The sequence below is a fragment of the Styela clava genome, chromosome 14 (genome assembly GCF_964204865.1).
Source record: "Styela clava chromosome 14, kaStyClav1.hap1.2, whole genome shotgun sequence".
In the NCBI taxonomy this organism is placed as follows: Eukaryota; Metazoa; Chordata; class Ascidiacea; order Stolidobranchia; family Styelidae; genus Styela; species Styela clava.
In genome coordinates this window covers 4,058,105-4,074,284 of record NC_135263.1, presented here as the reverse complement: position 1 = coordinate 4,074,284, position 16,180 = coordinate 4,058,105, and the positions used below count along the sequence as shown (strand labels likewise).

The 16,180-nt window shown below is 37.1% G+C and overlaps 1 protein-coding gene and 1 non-coding gene across 2 annotated transcripts; one reads left to right on the top strand and one right to left on the bottom strand.

The window, feature by feature from the left end:
- Positions 1-609: 609 nt before the first annotated feature.
- LOC120340969 (fascin-like) lies at positions 610-15,828 on the bottom strand. The gene is made up of 8 exons (XM_039409372.2): positions 15,584-15,828; positions 13,641-13,874; positions 9,216-9,469; positions 7,056-7,201; positions 4,354-4,516; positions 3,388-3,543; positions 2,595-2,719; positions 610-2,109 (listed from the first exon to the last, which is right to left on the bottom strand). The coding sequence occupies exons 1-8, from the start codon at positions 15,749-15,751 to the stop codon at positions 1,898-1,900; spliced, it is 1,458 nt and encodes a 485-aa protein (XP_039265306.2). The 5' UTR covers positions 15,752-15,828; the 3' UTR covers positions 610-1,897.
- Positions 15,829-15,937: 109 nt separating this feature from the next.
- Positions 15,938-16,027, top strand: Trnai-uau (transfer RNA isoleucine (anticodon UAU)). The gene is given in 2 exon segments: positions 15,938-15,975; positions 15,992-16,027. It is a non-coding gene; the product is annotated as a tRNA-Ile (tRNA).
- The last annotated feature ends 153 nt before the right edge of the window (positions 16,028-16,180 follow it).

Below are 16,180 nucleotides of genomic sequence, written 5' to 3'. Positions count from 1 at the left end.
ATTGGTAATGTCTTATATTATGCAGACTGGCTGAACGCCAAAGCGGGACTTTAGGCTGACCGGCCGGGACAACGGGGCAAACGTTGAGAAGGGGGACTGTTCCGCCTAAAACGGTACGTATGGCAAGCCTAGTTATACTGTTACTCATGCAATTATTTAGGTAATCTTAAATTTCCTTAATATACACCACTCCACTTTAATCTGATCCAATGTGACACCACGAAACATCTGTCTGATACTATTCAAGCTTCGATCATTTTAAAGTAGGCTACTGCAGATGCTAATAATTAGGAAGTTAAAATCAGCCATATACGTCAATACCAAATCGAAATAAAATTATGGCCCAACCCTAACCATGTTCACATACTACGGGAGTATCGGCAAATCGGTGCTCACGTAGTATTCGTACCAAGATGGCGCACAACCTGTACATAATATGTGTACCAGGTTAGGGTTAGCAGGTTGTGCGCCATATTGGTACGAATACTACGGGAGCGCCGGCAAATTAGCCTCGATGAAAGTGTCTGTTGATGGTAGATTTCACTCGCATCGATTGATGATTTGTACGAGTTATAATTAATAAGCAATTTAAATGAAATCAGAAGACACTCTCTCTGGCTCTATTTATTGCTCGTAATTATGTAAGAATAGTACGAATACACATCAAATAATAACATAGGAATGGACACATGACAGGGATGGTAGTATCGTTAAGACAATGGAATCGTTATCAAAAACAACAATTTATTTGATCCCAATCAAGCATATCTATTTCGTAATCTATTGACTGATTAGATAAATGTGTAATTCTGATAAGTTGAAAGATAAAAAATTACAATTAGGATGGAACGTTGAACCTATGTCTCCTACATTCTCATATGCTGAATCGGCTTCCTTATAAATTTTTACGTTCTAAAAATACAACAAACTGATGAAATACAAAAGAAAAAATGAACATGTTAGTGACGTCATCATTCATATCATGTGATGATGTCATACGCTTCAGAAATGTATCTAATTGCAACATGACGGCCAAATCTGGAGAAGTTATAACGTAATAATTGCATGCTGTGCCAATATAAGATCAAAAATAAAATAATATTTCCGAATAAAAAAACGAATAATACTTGATAAAATATCCGACAATACAGGGAAGATAAAATATTTTTACAGGTGTTATTCCTCAGGAATGCATGTACTAAAATCCGGAACAGAAGATTGCAAAGAAAAAACGATTATTCGGTCTTTTCGAATGATAAAATGTGATTAGGTACACAACAACAAGTGCCAATGTACTTGCAAGGACATCCGTAAATTTTAATTGAAAAACAATAAAAGAAAACTCGGAACACTGGCTTTTGTATGGAATTCATATACTGGTTGATACAATTATGGCTATATTATACACGAATATCTCTTTTTTCGATGTTAACTTTTTCGATTTAAATTTCTCTTTCCAATATGATATGAAGGGAATATTATTTATTGTAAAATTCTCGACTATAGTAGAAAAAATGGTCTTGTCACATACGATCCAGAATGTACATGTGAAATATGCAAAAACTCGCTCATTGAATGATCAAATCTTTTTACAAAATGACAAAATCCAAGAAAAACGTCAAATAAAAATAAGTTTATTTTATTGATGACATAACTAAAGCAATACTTTTCAATATAAGTGAGTTTTGGACCCAGTCGTTGAATCCGCATTTAATCCAATTTTGAGCAAAGAATAGTGAGTGAGTGACACTAATTAATACCTAATCTCCGACGGGGGAAATAATACGAATGAAAACGTTATTTTTTCAAAATATTTTACTGTCTCGAATATCTGTTGACAAAAATGATAAGTAATAATATATTGCATGCTTGTTCATCATAAATTTCCCATAATTCTCTAGTACTCCCACAATACACCTTCATCATCGCGGCATCCACTGGCGGTCAATGTTCCGGTGACCTTGTCAGCTACTAAGAACTTGTCGCTTTGCTCTGGTCGGATCATTAGCCTGCTGTGCTTTACCAATTCAATGATGAAATATTCTGGGTGAGCGGAATTGATTGCGATACTGCTATCACCAGTGAGAGCCCAGTACTTGCCGTTTCGTCCTGAAACACAGATAACGTTTAATTAAGTATGAAAACTAACAAAAAACAAATTACTGAACATATGTCTGAGCAGTGGTGTACTCAGGTTTCAGGATTCGATAATCGAGAAGTCGTACGTCTTAATAAGGTGTCATATTTGCTTTGACGTCCTGTTGAATTTCAGTAATAAATGACGTCATAATAAATCCACGTGAACTTCTACATTGCAGCTGCAAGCAAGTACATTTGACGAAAAGCGAAATATAAAATTCCACATTTTCGCAATTAGTGACGGGGCGATGTACAAAAAATCTCAATAATCCAAGCTTTGGATATACGTTTTGGGTTTACCTAACCCAAGAATAGTCGGAATCTGGAATTTTAAAACTGACAAAAACTGAAACTTGGAACCAGAATTACAATTTGAAATCTGGGAATTGAGCGACCGCACAGCCATTTCATTGAGCTCGGGGTTAAAATGGAAAGTAAACCGGTAGACACTGTACCTTTGAACGCATAAGCTCCATCTTTTTCTTCCATCGTGAAGATGTCGTAATTTGCTCTCTTCCCGTTCAATTTCTCTCCGTGGATTCCAATAAAACTATTCATGCATCGGAACACGATCACAGGGCTTAAATAAAAATTTATTTGTTTATTGAATGTTACCGTAAAGTTTTAGTCGAAAAAAATAAACATCGCATAAAGAATCGTTCCATATGACTTATCAAAGGGAATATCAAAGAAACGCTAAACTGAAAATGCTATACCGAAGTAAAGACGAGTGCTTAATTGAATACTGTTATTTCGAATACTGTTATTTTCGAACGACTTAGGGAAAAGCTGTAAGCACAAACTTTAAAAGGGTGAAATAAACGAAGACACACGTTGATTATATTTATTATTTTTAAAATGAATTTGTTCTGAAATTGCTACGAATCGATTCGAATTGTTTGAATCCGAAATTCTGAAAATTACATTCTTATAGTCTCAAAAGCGCAGCTTATGGATGCCCGGACTTTATACGGAAATTTACTGATAAAATGCAAGGGTATTGCGTGGTTGTTTCAGTCGTCGAAGGGAATTGCTGCCTCGTAATAACCCACTGGCATAGTTAGTTGTTGTGACGACAAGGGTTCATAACTTCATATTATACCCGGGAGAGAAAAGTCGATAAGACGACTTAATTTTATTTCGAATGAACTTCATGTTCAGTTACCAGTCCATGTCGTGTATAGGGGTTGTGAACCAAGAGCATATGACATGGTACGGGCTATTTTTCAAACGATATCAAATCCTCACCGATTTATGAGAGTCAGAACAAATTCTTCGGCATCGCTTTCGTCAGACTTCAGGATCAAGTTTCCTCCGGATTTGACAGCGACGTACTTTCCAGACGCCGTCCTCAACCGAACTGATCTTCCCCGCCACTCAATCTGGAACCAGGAGTCATCGTCCCTGTAATGCAGATAACACGAATCAGGCATTCGCCCCACAAGCGGTCGCAAAGAAGCGAGAAGATGAGCATGTTTTCATAAATATCGGGGATATTTTAGTTTGGTGTGTAGATTCCCAAATACTCTGGATGGGTGAGATGGTTGTCATGGGAGCAAGGGCGTGTCTAGAGGGGGCCATATTGACAACCCCTTGCAGCACGTCATAGAAGTGAGTTTGTTGCTTATTTTGATGATTTAAATATTAACGTTTTTATAATATTAAGAAGCACAATGTCACACTCGTTGTTCTTATGACGTTATTTTAACGGGAATTTATATCAATAAAAACTATAGTCGTGATTTCAGTGGACTCAAGGAAGCCGGATGAAACACTTTGTCGAACCGGATCCGGCCTGAGAGCCGTGTTTTTTTCACCCATGGACTATTAACTAGTTACTCTGGTTGTTCTATCATCAGTATATGGGTGCTATATTAGAAACGGAGCACTAGGGACGAGAGTTAACAAATTATTTGTAACCGCTATGAATCGATAAAATATTACCGGTACTCCCGAAGTTAAGTATGTGAACCAAGATGACGGACACCGGAGCGTAGTATGTGTACCAGGTTAGGATAAGGCCATAATTTTATTCCAATTTCCATTATTTTAGTTCTATTACAAGTTCGGGGACTAGCCAAGTGACTCATGTGGTAGTTGTACCTGTAATTATGACCTATCCCTAACCTGGTACACATACTACGTTCCGGTGTCCGCCATCTTGATTCACATACTTCGGGAGTACCAATACCATATTACCAATCTTATTCATACCTCTTATGATTGTTGGCCATCACGTTGTTGTTCATATCGCTTCTCCAGTAGTTATCCTTGGTGGTTCTGAAACTCCAAAATCCTGTATCTGGGTTGATTTCCATCTGGAAGGTTTCAGTATTATCTTCAGATGGCTCTTCTTGGTTTGCGACAACTTGGACACCTGGTGGAACAAGAGAGCAGTGCTCAAATCAAAATGTTACCATACGTCACATAAAGAGTGTTCTCCAAATCAAAATGAAACAGAGAGATTTCCGTCTGGACTATCGAGACCTGTGTGACTCGAAGAAAATTCGAGAAATAAAATATGGGCGCTCCAGAAGTGTGTGTTCTAATATGGATGTAACTAATTTTGTTCGCCTTTTTTACATCAAGTTTTGTAAAGTGAATGAAGCCTATGGACAGGGGGGTATATTTACTTGGCTAACGCAGACAGTACCCGAACTTGTAATAGAACTAACATGAGGAAAAATCGGAATCAAAGTATGGCCTAACCCGAACCTGGTACACATACTACGCGAGTACCAAAATATAAGTGATTCTCGCGTCTTCAGCGATCTTTAAGTACTGAATATTCGATTGGCCAATTGGAAGCGGGGAAAAGCGTTTAGAAAAACAATTTACCAAATAAATCCGCATATACACTACCTCAAGGGGAGGCAATAAATTTTCTGAGTGGGTCAGTTACAGATAATAGACTTGGTTTCTGGGTCGGAGGCTCAAAACTGAACAGAAAACTATGAATGAAACAGTTTATTTACAACAGCTAGGCTAAAGTTTATATAACAATAAGAATCACAATGTAACAATCGGGGTCATTATGACGTAATTTTTATCGTTTTCAACCGAAATTTATATTCATAAAATCTACAGTCGTAATTTCAGCAGATAGAATGGGCCGGAGGGAACGCTTCGCGGGCCGATATTTGCCAACCCCAGCACTATTTCGTAATTACAAATTTTTTATTTTTAGCTAGCTACCATTACAGTTTATATGATTTTATTTTGGTGGACAACATCGATGACGTAATTGATTGATGACGTGATGGAAATGTCGACATTGACTTGACGTCTGAGTGAGTGCGAATCACCTCGATTTGAGTGACTCTCTTATAAATAAACGGAAGCTTTCCGGCAAATTCTTCAATTTCCCAAATTAATTACAGCTCATAATATGCATTCAATTGTAAACGGTCTGGCATACTGCGAACGTGACGGGCGTTGTCGGCATAAGTGTGTATTTGTCACGTCATAATTAACAAGATATAATATCTAGCCGGTTTGCATATCACGCACAATCAGGTCAAAATGTAACAAAAATCTACCTCGGCCAAGTGCCTGCCATGGATAAATACACGCCTGAAATGTTTTCCATTAATTACATAACATTTCACGAATATGCTATTTATATCGTATTTTTTTGAAATTAATACATCGATAGAAAACTCTATAATTTTTTAAATATTGGCGACTGGCGTGATATTAATTGCTAATTTCATGGTACGCTGTTGGTCTGACGCGCCCGTCGCTTAGGATTGATTGTGTTTCGTGGTAATTAGGGCTGGGCATTTTCGAATACCTGATGATTTCAGAATCGAATCGAATAACTTTTTCGAATCGAATCGAATCACGAATACTTGGAACATTTATAATTGTATGTAACTTTCCTATTGTATTGGGTCCTCCAGACACATAAATTACTGGAAACGTAAAATACATCACTCAGACAGATTGCTGAGCGTTCACACACCATGAAAAAACACGTTTTCGTCAATACATCACTACAGAAAAGAGTCTCATGTCAGGATTCCGTTGAAAAAATATGACTCCAATAAAAAAAAATTGAGAAATTTATCTCGATAATTGGCAGAAAGGAAAAAAACAAGATGGCGGCGATTCGAAATTTCGTTCTGAACCGATTCGAATAATTTACTATTCGATTCGAATATTCGATTCGAAATGCCCAGCCCTAGTGGTAATACAACTTTCAAATTTTACTTATTTGTCGTCGTCCTAATCAACTTAACATATTTTTTGCTCAGAGTCTGTTTACTGAAATCTATACTAGCGATTCCCAGCCAACCCCGGGCCCCCAAGTTGAAGCGGAGCACACATCTAGGCGCAAAATTGATTTTACTTTTCCATTGACAACAAATCTCCCCGTTTATCTTAGTTTCATTGCTTAATTAATAAAGTCATATGTTTTCACTTTCTGGGCATGAATTATTCGAACATAATGGGATTTGGAATCTACCAATCAAAATACCACTGGAATGATAAACAGGGGGTCATTAGTGCTAAAAGCCCCCGAAAGGGGTTCATGAGCCCCAAAAGGTTGGGATCTATACTATGTCCTATTATCCACCAATGGTCTTAAATTATAGACCGAAAGTTTTCTTTAAGAGTTTTCGCATTGTAAAAAGCCCTTACTTACACCTAGTTGTTTCCCGCGCAGTAATAACTGGAATTGTATTAAGTCTCGTATCAAACAATTTTTTACTTTTTACTCACAACAGTTATGTGCAACAATTGAAAATGCCGAAACCAAGCCCTTTGGTGCAAGACTTAGGCAGTTATAATCAATACGACCAAGATTACATATCACATCGGTACTGTTCTCTCTCAACTCAAGAATCCGAGCCAAAAATAATTCCTTCAAAGTGGTTTATTATTTCTACCATATTGCATTAACCGTTCGTTACCTTGCTTCACTGAGACGAATTTATTCCTTGTTTTTGATTTCAGATGGAATTGTGGATGAGAATCCTGCATTGAAAACTTCTCGTCTTTCGACACTTGACCTTTCCTGGATTGGATCGCTCCCTTGGGTCCAATTGGAGACAAGTACCTGAAATGAAAGATGACAGGTCAGTTTCTAGGGCATTTCCTGCTTATTGACTTGACCCGCTAATGAAACCAATGCATATGGAACCCTTCTATTGATTTGATACAATCAAACTTGATCTATGAGGCCATTAACAAAGCTTCAAAAATATTCAATGTAATATTCAAAGTAAGGCATCAAATTTCTTGCAAAAACTGGACATTAGACTGACAAACGCACATCCGTGTTTGCTATAACTATGATTAAGCTGGTTATTGAATTTCGTCTTTTATACTCTGCTCAAGGAGAACTCCATAAACATAGAATATATTACGATCAAGGTGATTCTGGTATTTAAAAAAAAATTTGTCCAGTAATGGCTTGGAACACTCCACAAAATGCGCTTTGGCATAAATAATTTAGTTTTAGCAAGCTTTGAATTCAGTATGCTATACAAAACTGAGAGGAAGTACGAATTATGTGCGCAACATCTTCTATACAGCATTTCAGTTGTATTTCCAAATCAATAACATTACGTCATCAGTTTGGTTGTCTATACGCCCGGATGTTGCGTAGTTAGAATATATCATATCTCGTGGTTTAAACGTTAAGATCAATAACCCAAGCAATCAAAAGCGACCCTATATGCTCTCATATGGATAAGCTGAAAAGCGATCTTTCTATGTATTTTATATCTTCGCATCAAAGAAGGTCCTATGGCAGCAGTCACTAATGTGGAATGAGCTAAAAATTTAGAAACAATCGGGATCTCTGTGGTTCGGCATTGCCTATCGCGACGGCAACATATCCTGATCTAACGCTATACAGTATACAACATACAGGGCTACTCAACTATTCTCATCGAAAATAGGATAGGATATACACATTTATCCCGGGGGAGAGGAAAGCCGATATGACGGCTTAATCATATGTCGAACCACGGTCTCTCGTCCGGTTACCAGTTCAGGTCGGGTATGGGATTAGTTAGCCAGTTATTTGTTTTCGGAAGCATGGACTTGATGGTGGAGGAAGCCGTGACCGACCAACGCTTACGTGAACCACCCTACGGCGGCGAGGAGTCCAGCATTACACTCGCATATGATCATCCCCGCATGGGATTCGAACCTGCGACCCCACGAAGGGTAATCAGAGATGCGTTGCGAGCGTATTCCTAACGCTTAGCACGATGCGCCACACCGCCGAGCCGCATACGAAACTTCAAAATTATATGGGTCCAGTCTTTCAAGAAATTATATTTCGGCATCCTTATTCGCACACTTCCTCAACCGGCTAGTGATTATTAGCTAATCAAGATTGTTTATTATGGTGTTATAGTTTTTTTCATATATAATCAAAACTATAAAAGTCATTTTATAAAAGAAAACTTCAAAAGTGGGGCATATGATCTGAAATAAAAAAATTGGGGGCGGTCCGAATCAAATACTCGAAAGGTCCGGATTCAGACCGCGGTCCGCCAGTTGAGTAGCCCTGCACTTTAATATTAAAAACACAAGTTGATTCATTTTCGAGTCAACAGCTTTTGAAAAGGACTACGTCGACATCGCACGCTAAAAAATCTCGGCGCTCCAGAAGTATGTGCATCAAGATGGCGCACAATCTGAACTTAACCTGGTACACATACTATGTTCAGGATGAGCGCCATCTTGGTGCACATACTTCTGGAGGTTCAAAATCTCGGATACAAAAAATCTCTCGGCGGTTGAAGGGGTGAGCCCACAAGGTGCCTGTACCGGCACATACACTAAGATGCCGGTAAAATTGAATTGTTACGAATATGCACGTGATTTAACTGTAATAATGACATAACAATTGGCGGTATCTAGAACGAAAAAAGGTTAAAACACAAAGTGTTAAACTATTTTACCTGAGTTCGGCGGGCCATATTAAACCGTTACGCGGGCCGTAATTGGCCCGCGGGTGGTGGTTTGGTAACCACTGCTTTACAGAGTTTCGTTAGTGGGGAAAGGCATTTTATAACAATAAGACGGAATTTCCAGGTAAAAGAATTATCACTCACTTTCCGTCCATATCTTTAAATGCGATACACCCGGCATAAAACTCCAAAGTGAATCTCGTGCTAGGCCCAAAAGAATCTTCTAGGGTGCCAGCTTTTGAAAGATATCGGTTATCCGCAGTCATGAGTCCGTATCCTCTCTCTCTGTAGACGAGAGTGATGAGGGTATTGACTCCCCATGGAGTAAGTTGAGTCACTTGTAGTTCGTCTCCTTCGACCGCCGCAAACTTCTTTCTGGTCAAGCTGTACAAGTTCATCTAAATAGAGAGGATTGTTACTTATCGATTTTAATCGGTAAATATGTTGATAGGTATTTGTCTGTCCGTATGTCTGTTAGATGCACGCGATATCTCACGAAAGCGAGATTGAATCTGCTCCAGATTTTGCATGTGCATTCATCATATGTCGTACCAAAAGCCTATCGATTTTGGATGAATTATGTGTTATAATTAGCGAGTTATTAAAAAATTAGTGATGGGACACAAGGTGTCACTATGGAGTAAGAGCGCTGTTTAGGGGGATCCCCTAACTTTCGATCGATAAGTCTTCGGTCTCTGACCGATATTCTCGTTTGTGTTTTAATTGGTATTACTTTAAAATCGCGCGAAATCTTTGGACACCCTGTATATATTCTATAGCCAGTTGTTCTCGAACAAGGGGGCGTAGACAATTTTTTGAGGAGCGTGAAGCTGATTGAAAATAAACTATTTGTTAGATTTGATCTTGCCCGCCTTTTTTCGGTATTTACATTTCTTTATTTTGGATATATACGTTCCATCCACGTATTTTCAACGTGTTTTTGAATAATACATATTTTCGCCTCACTATCTGTTATTTGTAGCTTATTGTTAGCTAGTTATTTTTTAGGTGGGCGTGAGACTTGACAAATTCTGAAAAGGGGCGTGGCTTAAAAAGGTTGAGAACCACTGCGTTAGATGATGTGTGATATTAGTAAAAAGTAAACATCAGCAGAGAGAGAGGAAGAGATTTTTCAACTAAAATGCAGTTATCGGGACACTATAAAAATAAAGATTGCAATGCTCAAATACTTAAAAGTCAAATGTCATAAAAAAGGGGTTTTCGTGAACTATAAAATAGTCCATTAATCTATTTGCAACTTCAAATTTGTTAAGAAATCAGTTCTCAATATATCTTAACCAGGTTTTTTGTATTTTAATCAGTAAATATTCAAGTATTTTACTTCATTTAATACATCTGTGAGGGCCAGAACAATATACGGTATCGATAAATTACCTTTGCAAATTTAAAAACTTCTTCAAGACTTCATGCACACCCTATATATGGCCCCGGAAAACCTAATTAGTTTATATTATTCAGAAGAAAAAAATTCATTAGACACAGACAATCGGGGTTCGTTAACCGTAAGTGTTAAGTTGTATTTATAACATTTTTTTGTGTCTGGACTTCGCGCCCACAATCGCTGATGGCACTGATGGGGATTAAATCTGGCGCTCTGTAATTTTTTTCTTAGTGATTGTTTACGTTTTCTAACGTTCCGATCGCTTCCCGTCTGTGACCCGAACGAAACATATGGGCTGGGGACTGAATAATATTCAAGTCACAGATGGATAATGAATGAACCGCCTGAAACATTTGCTGATAATTATCTAGGTCTTAGTTGAGGGATTGTATGTTGAACATTAAGTCAAGTCAGGTCCAGTTTATTTTTTCCAACCAGTGGAGAAAAAAAATCAATTGAACACAAAATACAAGAAAATGATAATCACAGGGAAAGGGGAGTCGCCTGAAACTAAAGCCTATCAAGGTTATTGAGCAGCGACACCCAAGGTTCAAATATCTAATTTAAAAAAATTGAAATATTAGAAGTTGGAATCTACTGTCTTTGACGGTGAGTACCGTACGACAAAATCTTTCAATCTAATTCAATTCTAGGTCGTGATTTTAAATAAATGTTCATTACGTATCTTCAGACCTTGACTCTGAACAAGGCAAAAGTTGTTACTGTTGCAAGAAGTGTATTGCAACAGTTAAACATTATTTCTCATTATTTAACAAAGTTTCAAACAAACATATTTCTGCTGATTTTAAATGTCAGGGAATTTTACTTATTATTCAGCACTAAATGTAACAATAAATATGCGAGCTTTTCAATTTCTCCAGTGAGTATTCAGAAGTAAACACAATTAAATCATCGTTGCTCTGAGTCAACGTTATAATAAAAGTTATTGCTGACGGTACAAGTATTCTCCGGCCCATACTAGACATCGTATAGGCGAAATCGCTCGTACAAGGGGAAATCTGGCCGACATGAATAATTTAAAGAAACCGCAATATTGAATTGCTATCGACAGAAGAAGGTGAAACAAGTTTTAGGTAATGGTACGATAATATCATGATTCCATCTCGTCTGGAGTTTGTAGGCTGTTTCCCTCTTTGGACATTAATCTCGACTCAGTGCTGAAAATAGCATCTTGCACAAGTCTATGAAAACTATTTGGTAGTATCTTGTTATCGCCCACAACTGTAATAGGTTCGTTTAGGATAAGTTGAGTTATTATTCTCTAAGTCTAAGATAAACACAGAAAAGGGGGAAAACCTAACCTAAATAGAATTAAAAATTTTAAATCAGCCCCCTTGCACACACAACAAAAATGCAATTAAACTCAAACGGTATTGAAAATGTTAATATTTAAACTTTCAGTTTTTTTTTTTTTTTAGAAAAATGAGCTGTTTCGCAGCGTAAACATATTTTGGAAGAAAAAAATATGACAAATATACCATGGTTTTCCTGCCAACTAAATCTATTGAGAATATCAAAATTGGAATTATTTCAGATAGAGAGTTCTTTAGTACCGAATTATTCGAACGAAAATAGATCCCGAGATCAATCTATTCTTGTTTTGGATAATCAGGGGAAAACCAATTTGCCAGCAAAACAGACAACGACGAGACAATTTCCAGACGTTCCATTTCAAAGTGGGAAATTGAATTTTAAATTATTTGGATGACTAATGTGGTGTTTTCCTATTTATTGGATTATGTCGCCAGCAGGTCAGACATTACTCCCTCGCAATACAATATTTTGCTAAAGACGGTCGGTCGACGTTTATACAGCAGTGGAATATGTTTATTGAGTACTCCCGAAGTATGTGAACCAAGATGGCGGACACCGATATGTAGTTTGTGTACCTGGTTAGGGTTAGGCCATAATTTTATTATAATTTTTCTTATTTTAGATCTATTACTAATTTGGGGATGAGCCAAGTGACTCCTGTAGTATTTGTACCTGAAATCATGGCCCAACCCCGACCTAGTTGGTACACATACTATGTTCCGGTGTCCGCCATCTTGGTTCACATACTTCGGGAGAACCGTTTATTGTTTGTTTGTGTCAGTGTAACTTAGCTTACTTACTTTGGTATTTAATCGAAAACCCGTAATAAATAGCTTATTATAGCATCTGGAATTATTAATAAGAATAGTAATTCAAATTTCTACATCAAATTAGAACATTTCTTTCTGAATCTCAATTTCTGGATTTTTCTTTTTTAGCTCAACGAATGTCATATATGTGTTTGTTCACAATGCAAGTTGAGATTTTATTCTACATCATCATACTGTCATGGTTTGTAAAAGCGAATTTTTCAGCATTACTACGTAAAGGGGTGAGAAATTAACCAACTTAGATCAAGAAACAAAGGTAACTGAAAATGAATCTAAAAAGATATCCCATTGGCATAACTTATAGGCCATACAACTGCACAATGGCCAGCCAACGCCGTCGATTTCAGATTTCGCGAAAACCATCAAATAAACAGCTTCGCCAATATCTCAAGTTCAATATTCTCGAGTTTAAGTCGAAAGCTCAACAAAATCTACAAATATAGTGACAGTCCAATTTCGCGCCGAGCGATTTTCGGAACACTCGTTCTTCGATTGTTTCCTTTATTACGAATCATCCATTTCACCTACGTAATAATGGATTGAGTCCTAGTCAATGGCCGACCCAATTGTGACATAATAATCAGATTCACTCCAAACCATAATAACTATAATTATCATATTTTCCCATGAATATAAGATTTACTCAAGATGGAAGCGCAACATACTTCAATTTTTGATTTTTTGAGAAAACTTTTTTTATTTTGTTCACTGACCCAGGCACATGTGGGATTAGGCTAAGCGCTGCATGTTAAAATCCCCGGTTCAAACCCCGTGTTCACTAACTCATCTGGAACGTGGATAATCTATGTTACGAAACATAAAGATGTTGGACTTTCTAAATGCACAGTAGCTCATTTATCATATCTGTGGTTATTTTTGTTTCGAGCTTTTTTCTGAGTGAAGATTTAATATACCTCATTGCTGGTGAGTACAAACTTGATACTTCGACTGAGTTTCGAACCCTCGACCTTCTGATTGAAAATACATTGTTCTAACGCTTACTTGAGGGTGCATAGCAAGATGGACAATCCAGAGTCTATTATTGTCGATGTCCTTCCCGAAACAGTCCAAACAGTCTGGACTTCCTCCGAAGTAGCGATCATATTCGGCAGATTTGATTGCCCATCTTCCGTCAGCTGTGGCCTCAACGTGAAAAGCGTTCTCTTTGCCAGGAGTCTCATCGTCACAACGAACCTTTCCATATTTGTCAGTGCCAAGATAACGATTCAAACAGCTCTAAATAAAAGAAAATCGAATTATTGGACACGAATAGTCTTTACGAATCGTTTTACTGAATTATACTTGTTGCTGATGGCCATTCACATAAACATATTATGGTCAATCACATAATAAATCTCACATCACTTAAAAAGTACTTACATTCACATATAGTCACATATATACACAGTGACTTTCCTATGAAGCATATATATCCAAATATCGTCACAAAACTATACACAGTGACTTTCCAAAAAAGCACATGCATCCAAATATAGTCACATATAATATACATATTGACTTTCCTAAAAAGCACATACCTCCAAATATAGTCACATATATACACAGTGACTTTCCTAAAAAGCACATACACCCAAATATAGTCACATATGTATACATAATGACTTTCCTAAAAAGCACATTCATTCAAATATAGTCACATATATACTTAGTGACTTCTCTAAAAAGCACATACATTCAAATATAGTCACATATATACATAGTGACTTCTTCTAAAAAGTACATTCATACAAATATAGTCACATATATACATAGTGACTTCTCTAAAAAGCACATGCATCCAAATATAGTCACATATATACTTGATGACTTCTCTAAAAAGCACATACATTCAAATATAGTCACATATATACATAGTGGGTTAGAAATGATTCAAAAATGTAAATTTCCAGCGCAATCTGCATTTCTAATCCTAACTGGATAATTATTATTTTTTTTTATTTTAAGCGTTGTCGAGGGTATTATTTTTGTTTTCGGGAATTTGTACAAAAAATCTAGTATTTCTACGCAACTAATCGACCTTTCCAATTTAAATTTTCACAACTTATGGATTAAATAAGTCGCTGAAGGATTTTTCAACCAAGCATAAGATAAACAGAATGTTTTCACTCCAAACAAGGCTTTGTATAAGCAGAATCTGATAAGCAAGGCACTACTATTTTCCAGGTAAATCTTCAAGAAGATCCAAATGGCATGAACCCGAGCGGGTTCCATAATTAGTATAATTGGTAGTTCCCTAATGCAGTCTGTAAGTTATGAGGTCTGGTACAAGATATAAATTATGTATATACTTGTATAAACTACAAGATTCTACTTTAACAGAAGAATCCCGGAAGTAATTTGTTTAAAAGGGTTTATATTTAAAAATCTCTGATATTTAATTTGTTCATGTATATACATATATAGCTTCGATAGGCCCACGTAGTCCCGAAGTATGGAAACCAAGATGGCGGACACCGGAACGTAGTATTGCATCAGATTCGGGTTAGGCCATAATTTTATCCCAATTTTCCTCATTTTAGTTCTATTGCCAGTTCGGTGACTAGTCAAGTGACTCCCGAAGTATTTGTGTGGGTGAAATTATTGTACATTTCGAGAGTATCCCCATATACCCTTACTCTATTTCCTCAAGTCGCATACACATGTACGACACATAAATACATTGTTTCAGTACTTATGTATGCATACACAAATAAGCCACAGAGCTTTGTTGGTCGCTTAACATAAAATACACATAGTCAAGCCACATACATAAACTCACAACGTGTTAATATTCATTCACATACTTGTATAGTATAACATCCACACACACACATTATTTGCGCGCATAATCACACATACCTTCAAATGAACATGTGACAACGTGTTAATACTCATATAATATAACATCCACACACACACATAATCACACATACACACGCATATACCTTAAAATAAACACATGATCCATCAGCCTCTTGCTCCAGACACCAAATTTGTCTCTGCTTCATTCCAGTTGCGCTCGCATCAATTTTAAAATTGAAGGTCTCAGCAGTCAAATACCTGTCGGAAGAGTTGATGAGACCGAACGTGAACTTTAATGTATCATCTGTCATGTTGATTGTTTTTCTAAATCAATCGAACTTTACCAAGAAAATAGCAACTACGTAGAGCTCTCTATGTTAAAGGCTGCAAAAACACGTAAAAGATACAAAAATTTTACTAAAATATTAGTGTAAATATAGCTTTTGAAAACCAGATCGGAAAAATGTTAGAGATATTTTCCACGACGTGAGCCAGCGGCTCCAGTGGCGCAATCGGTTAGCGCGCCGTACTTATATGACAGATACGGAGTGATGCGGAGGTTGTGAGTTCGAGCCTCACCTGGAGCAATTTTTAGGCAACTATATCGTAGTGTATTTTCTAAAACCATCCCCTGTGCCGGGCAGAATCAGAAAAGTACTCAAATCTGTTTTATCGGCGTGATTTATGTATCGTAACCAAATGTTCAAGGAAATTATAATTATGGCCCTTTTTCGAAAACA

Excerpts from the sequence above, each read along its gene's own strand:
- LOC120340969 (XM_039409372.2), bottom strand. The coding sequence starts at position 15,751 with ATGACAGATGATACATTAAAGTTCACGTTCGGTCTCATCAACTCTTCC. Across the intron at positions 3,544-4,353 it reads ATGGCCAACAATCATAAGAG|GGACGATGACTCCTGGTTCC; the intron begins GTATGAATAAGA and ends TCTGCATTACAG. Across the intron at positions 2,110-2,594 it reads TGGAGCTTATGCGTTCAAAG|GACGAAACGGCAAGTACTGG; the intron begins GTACAGTGTCTA and ends TCTGTGTTTCAG.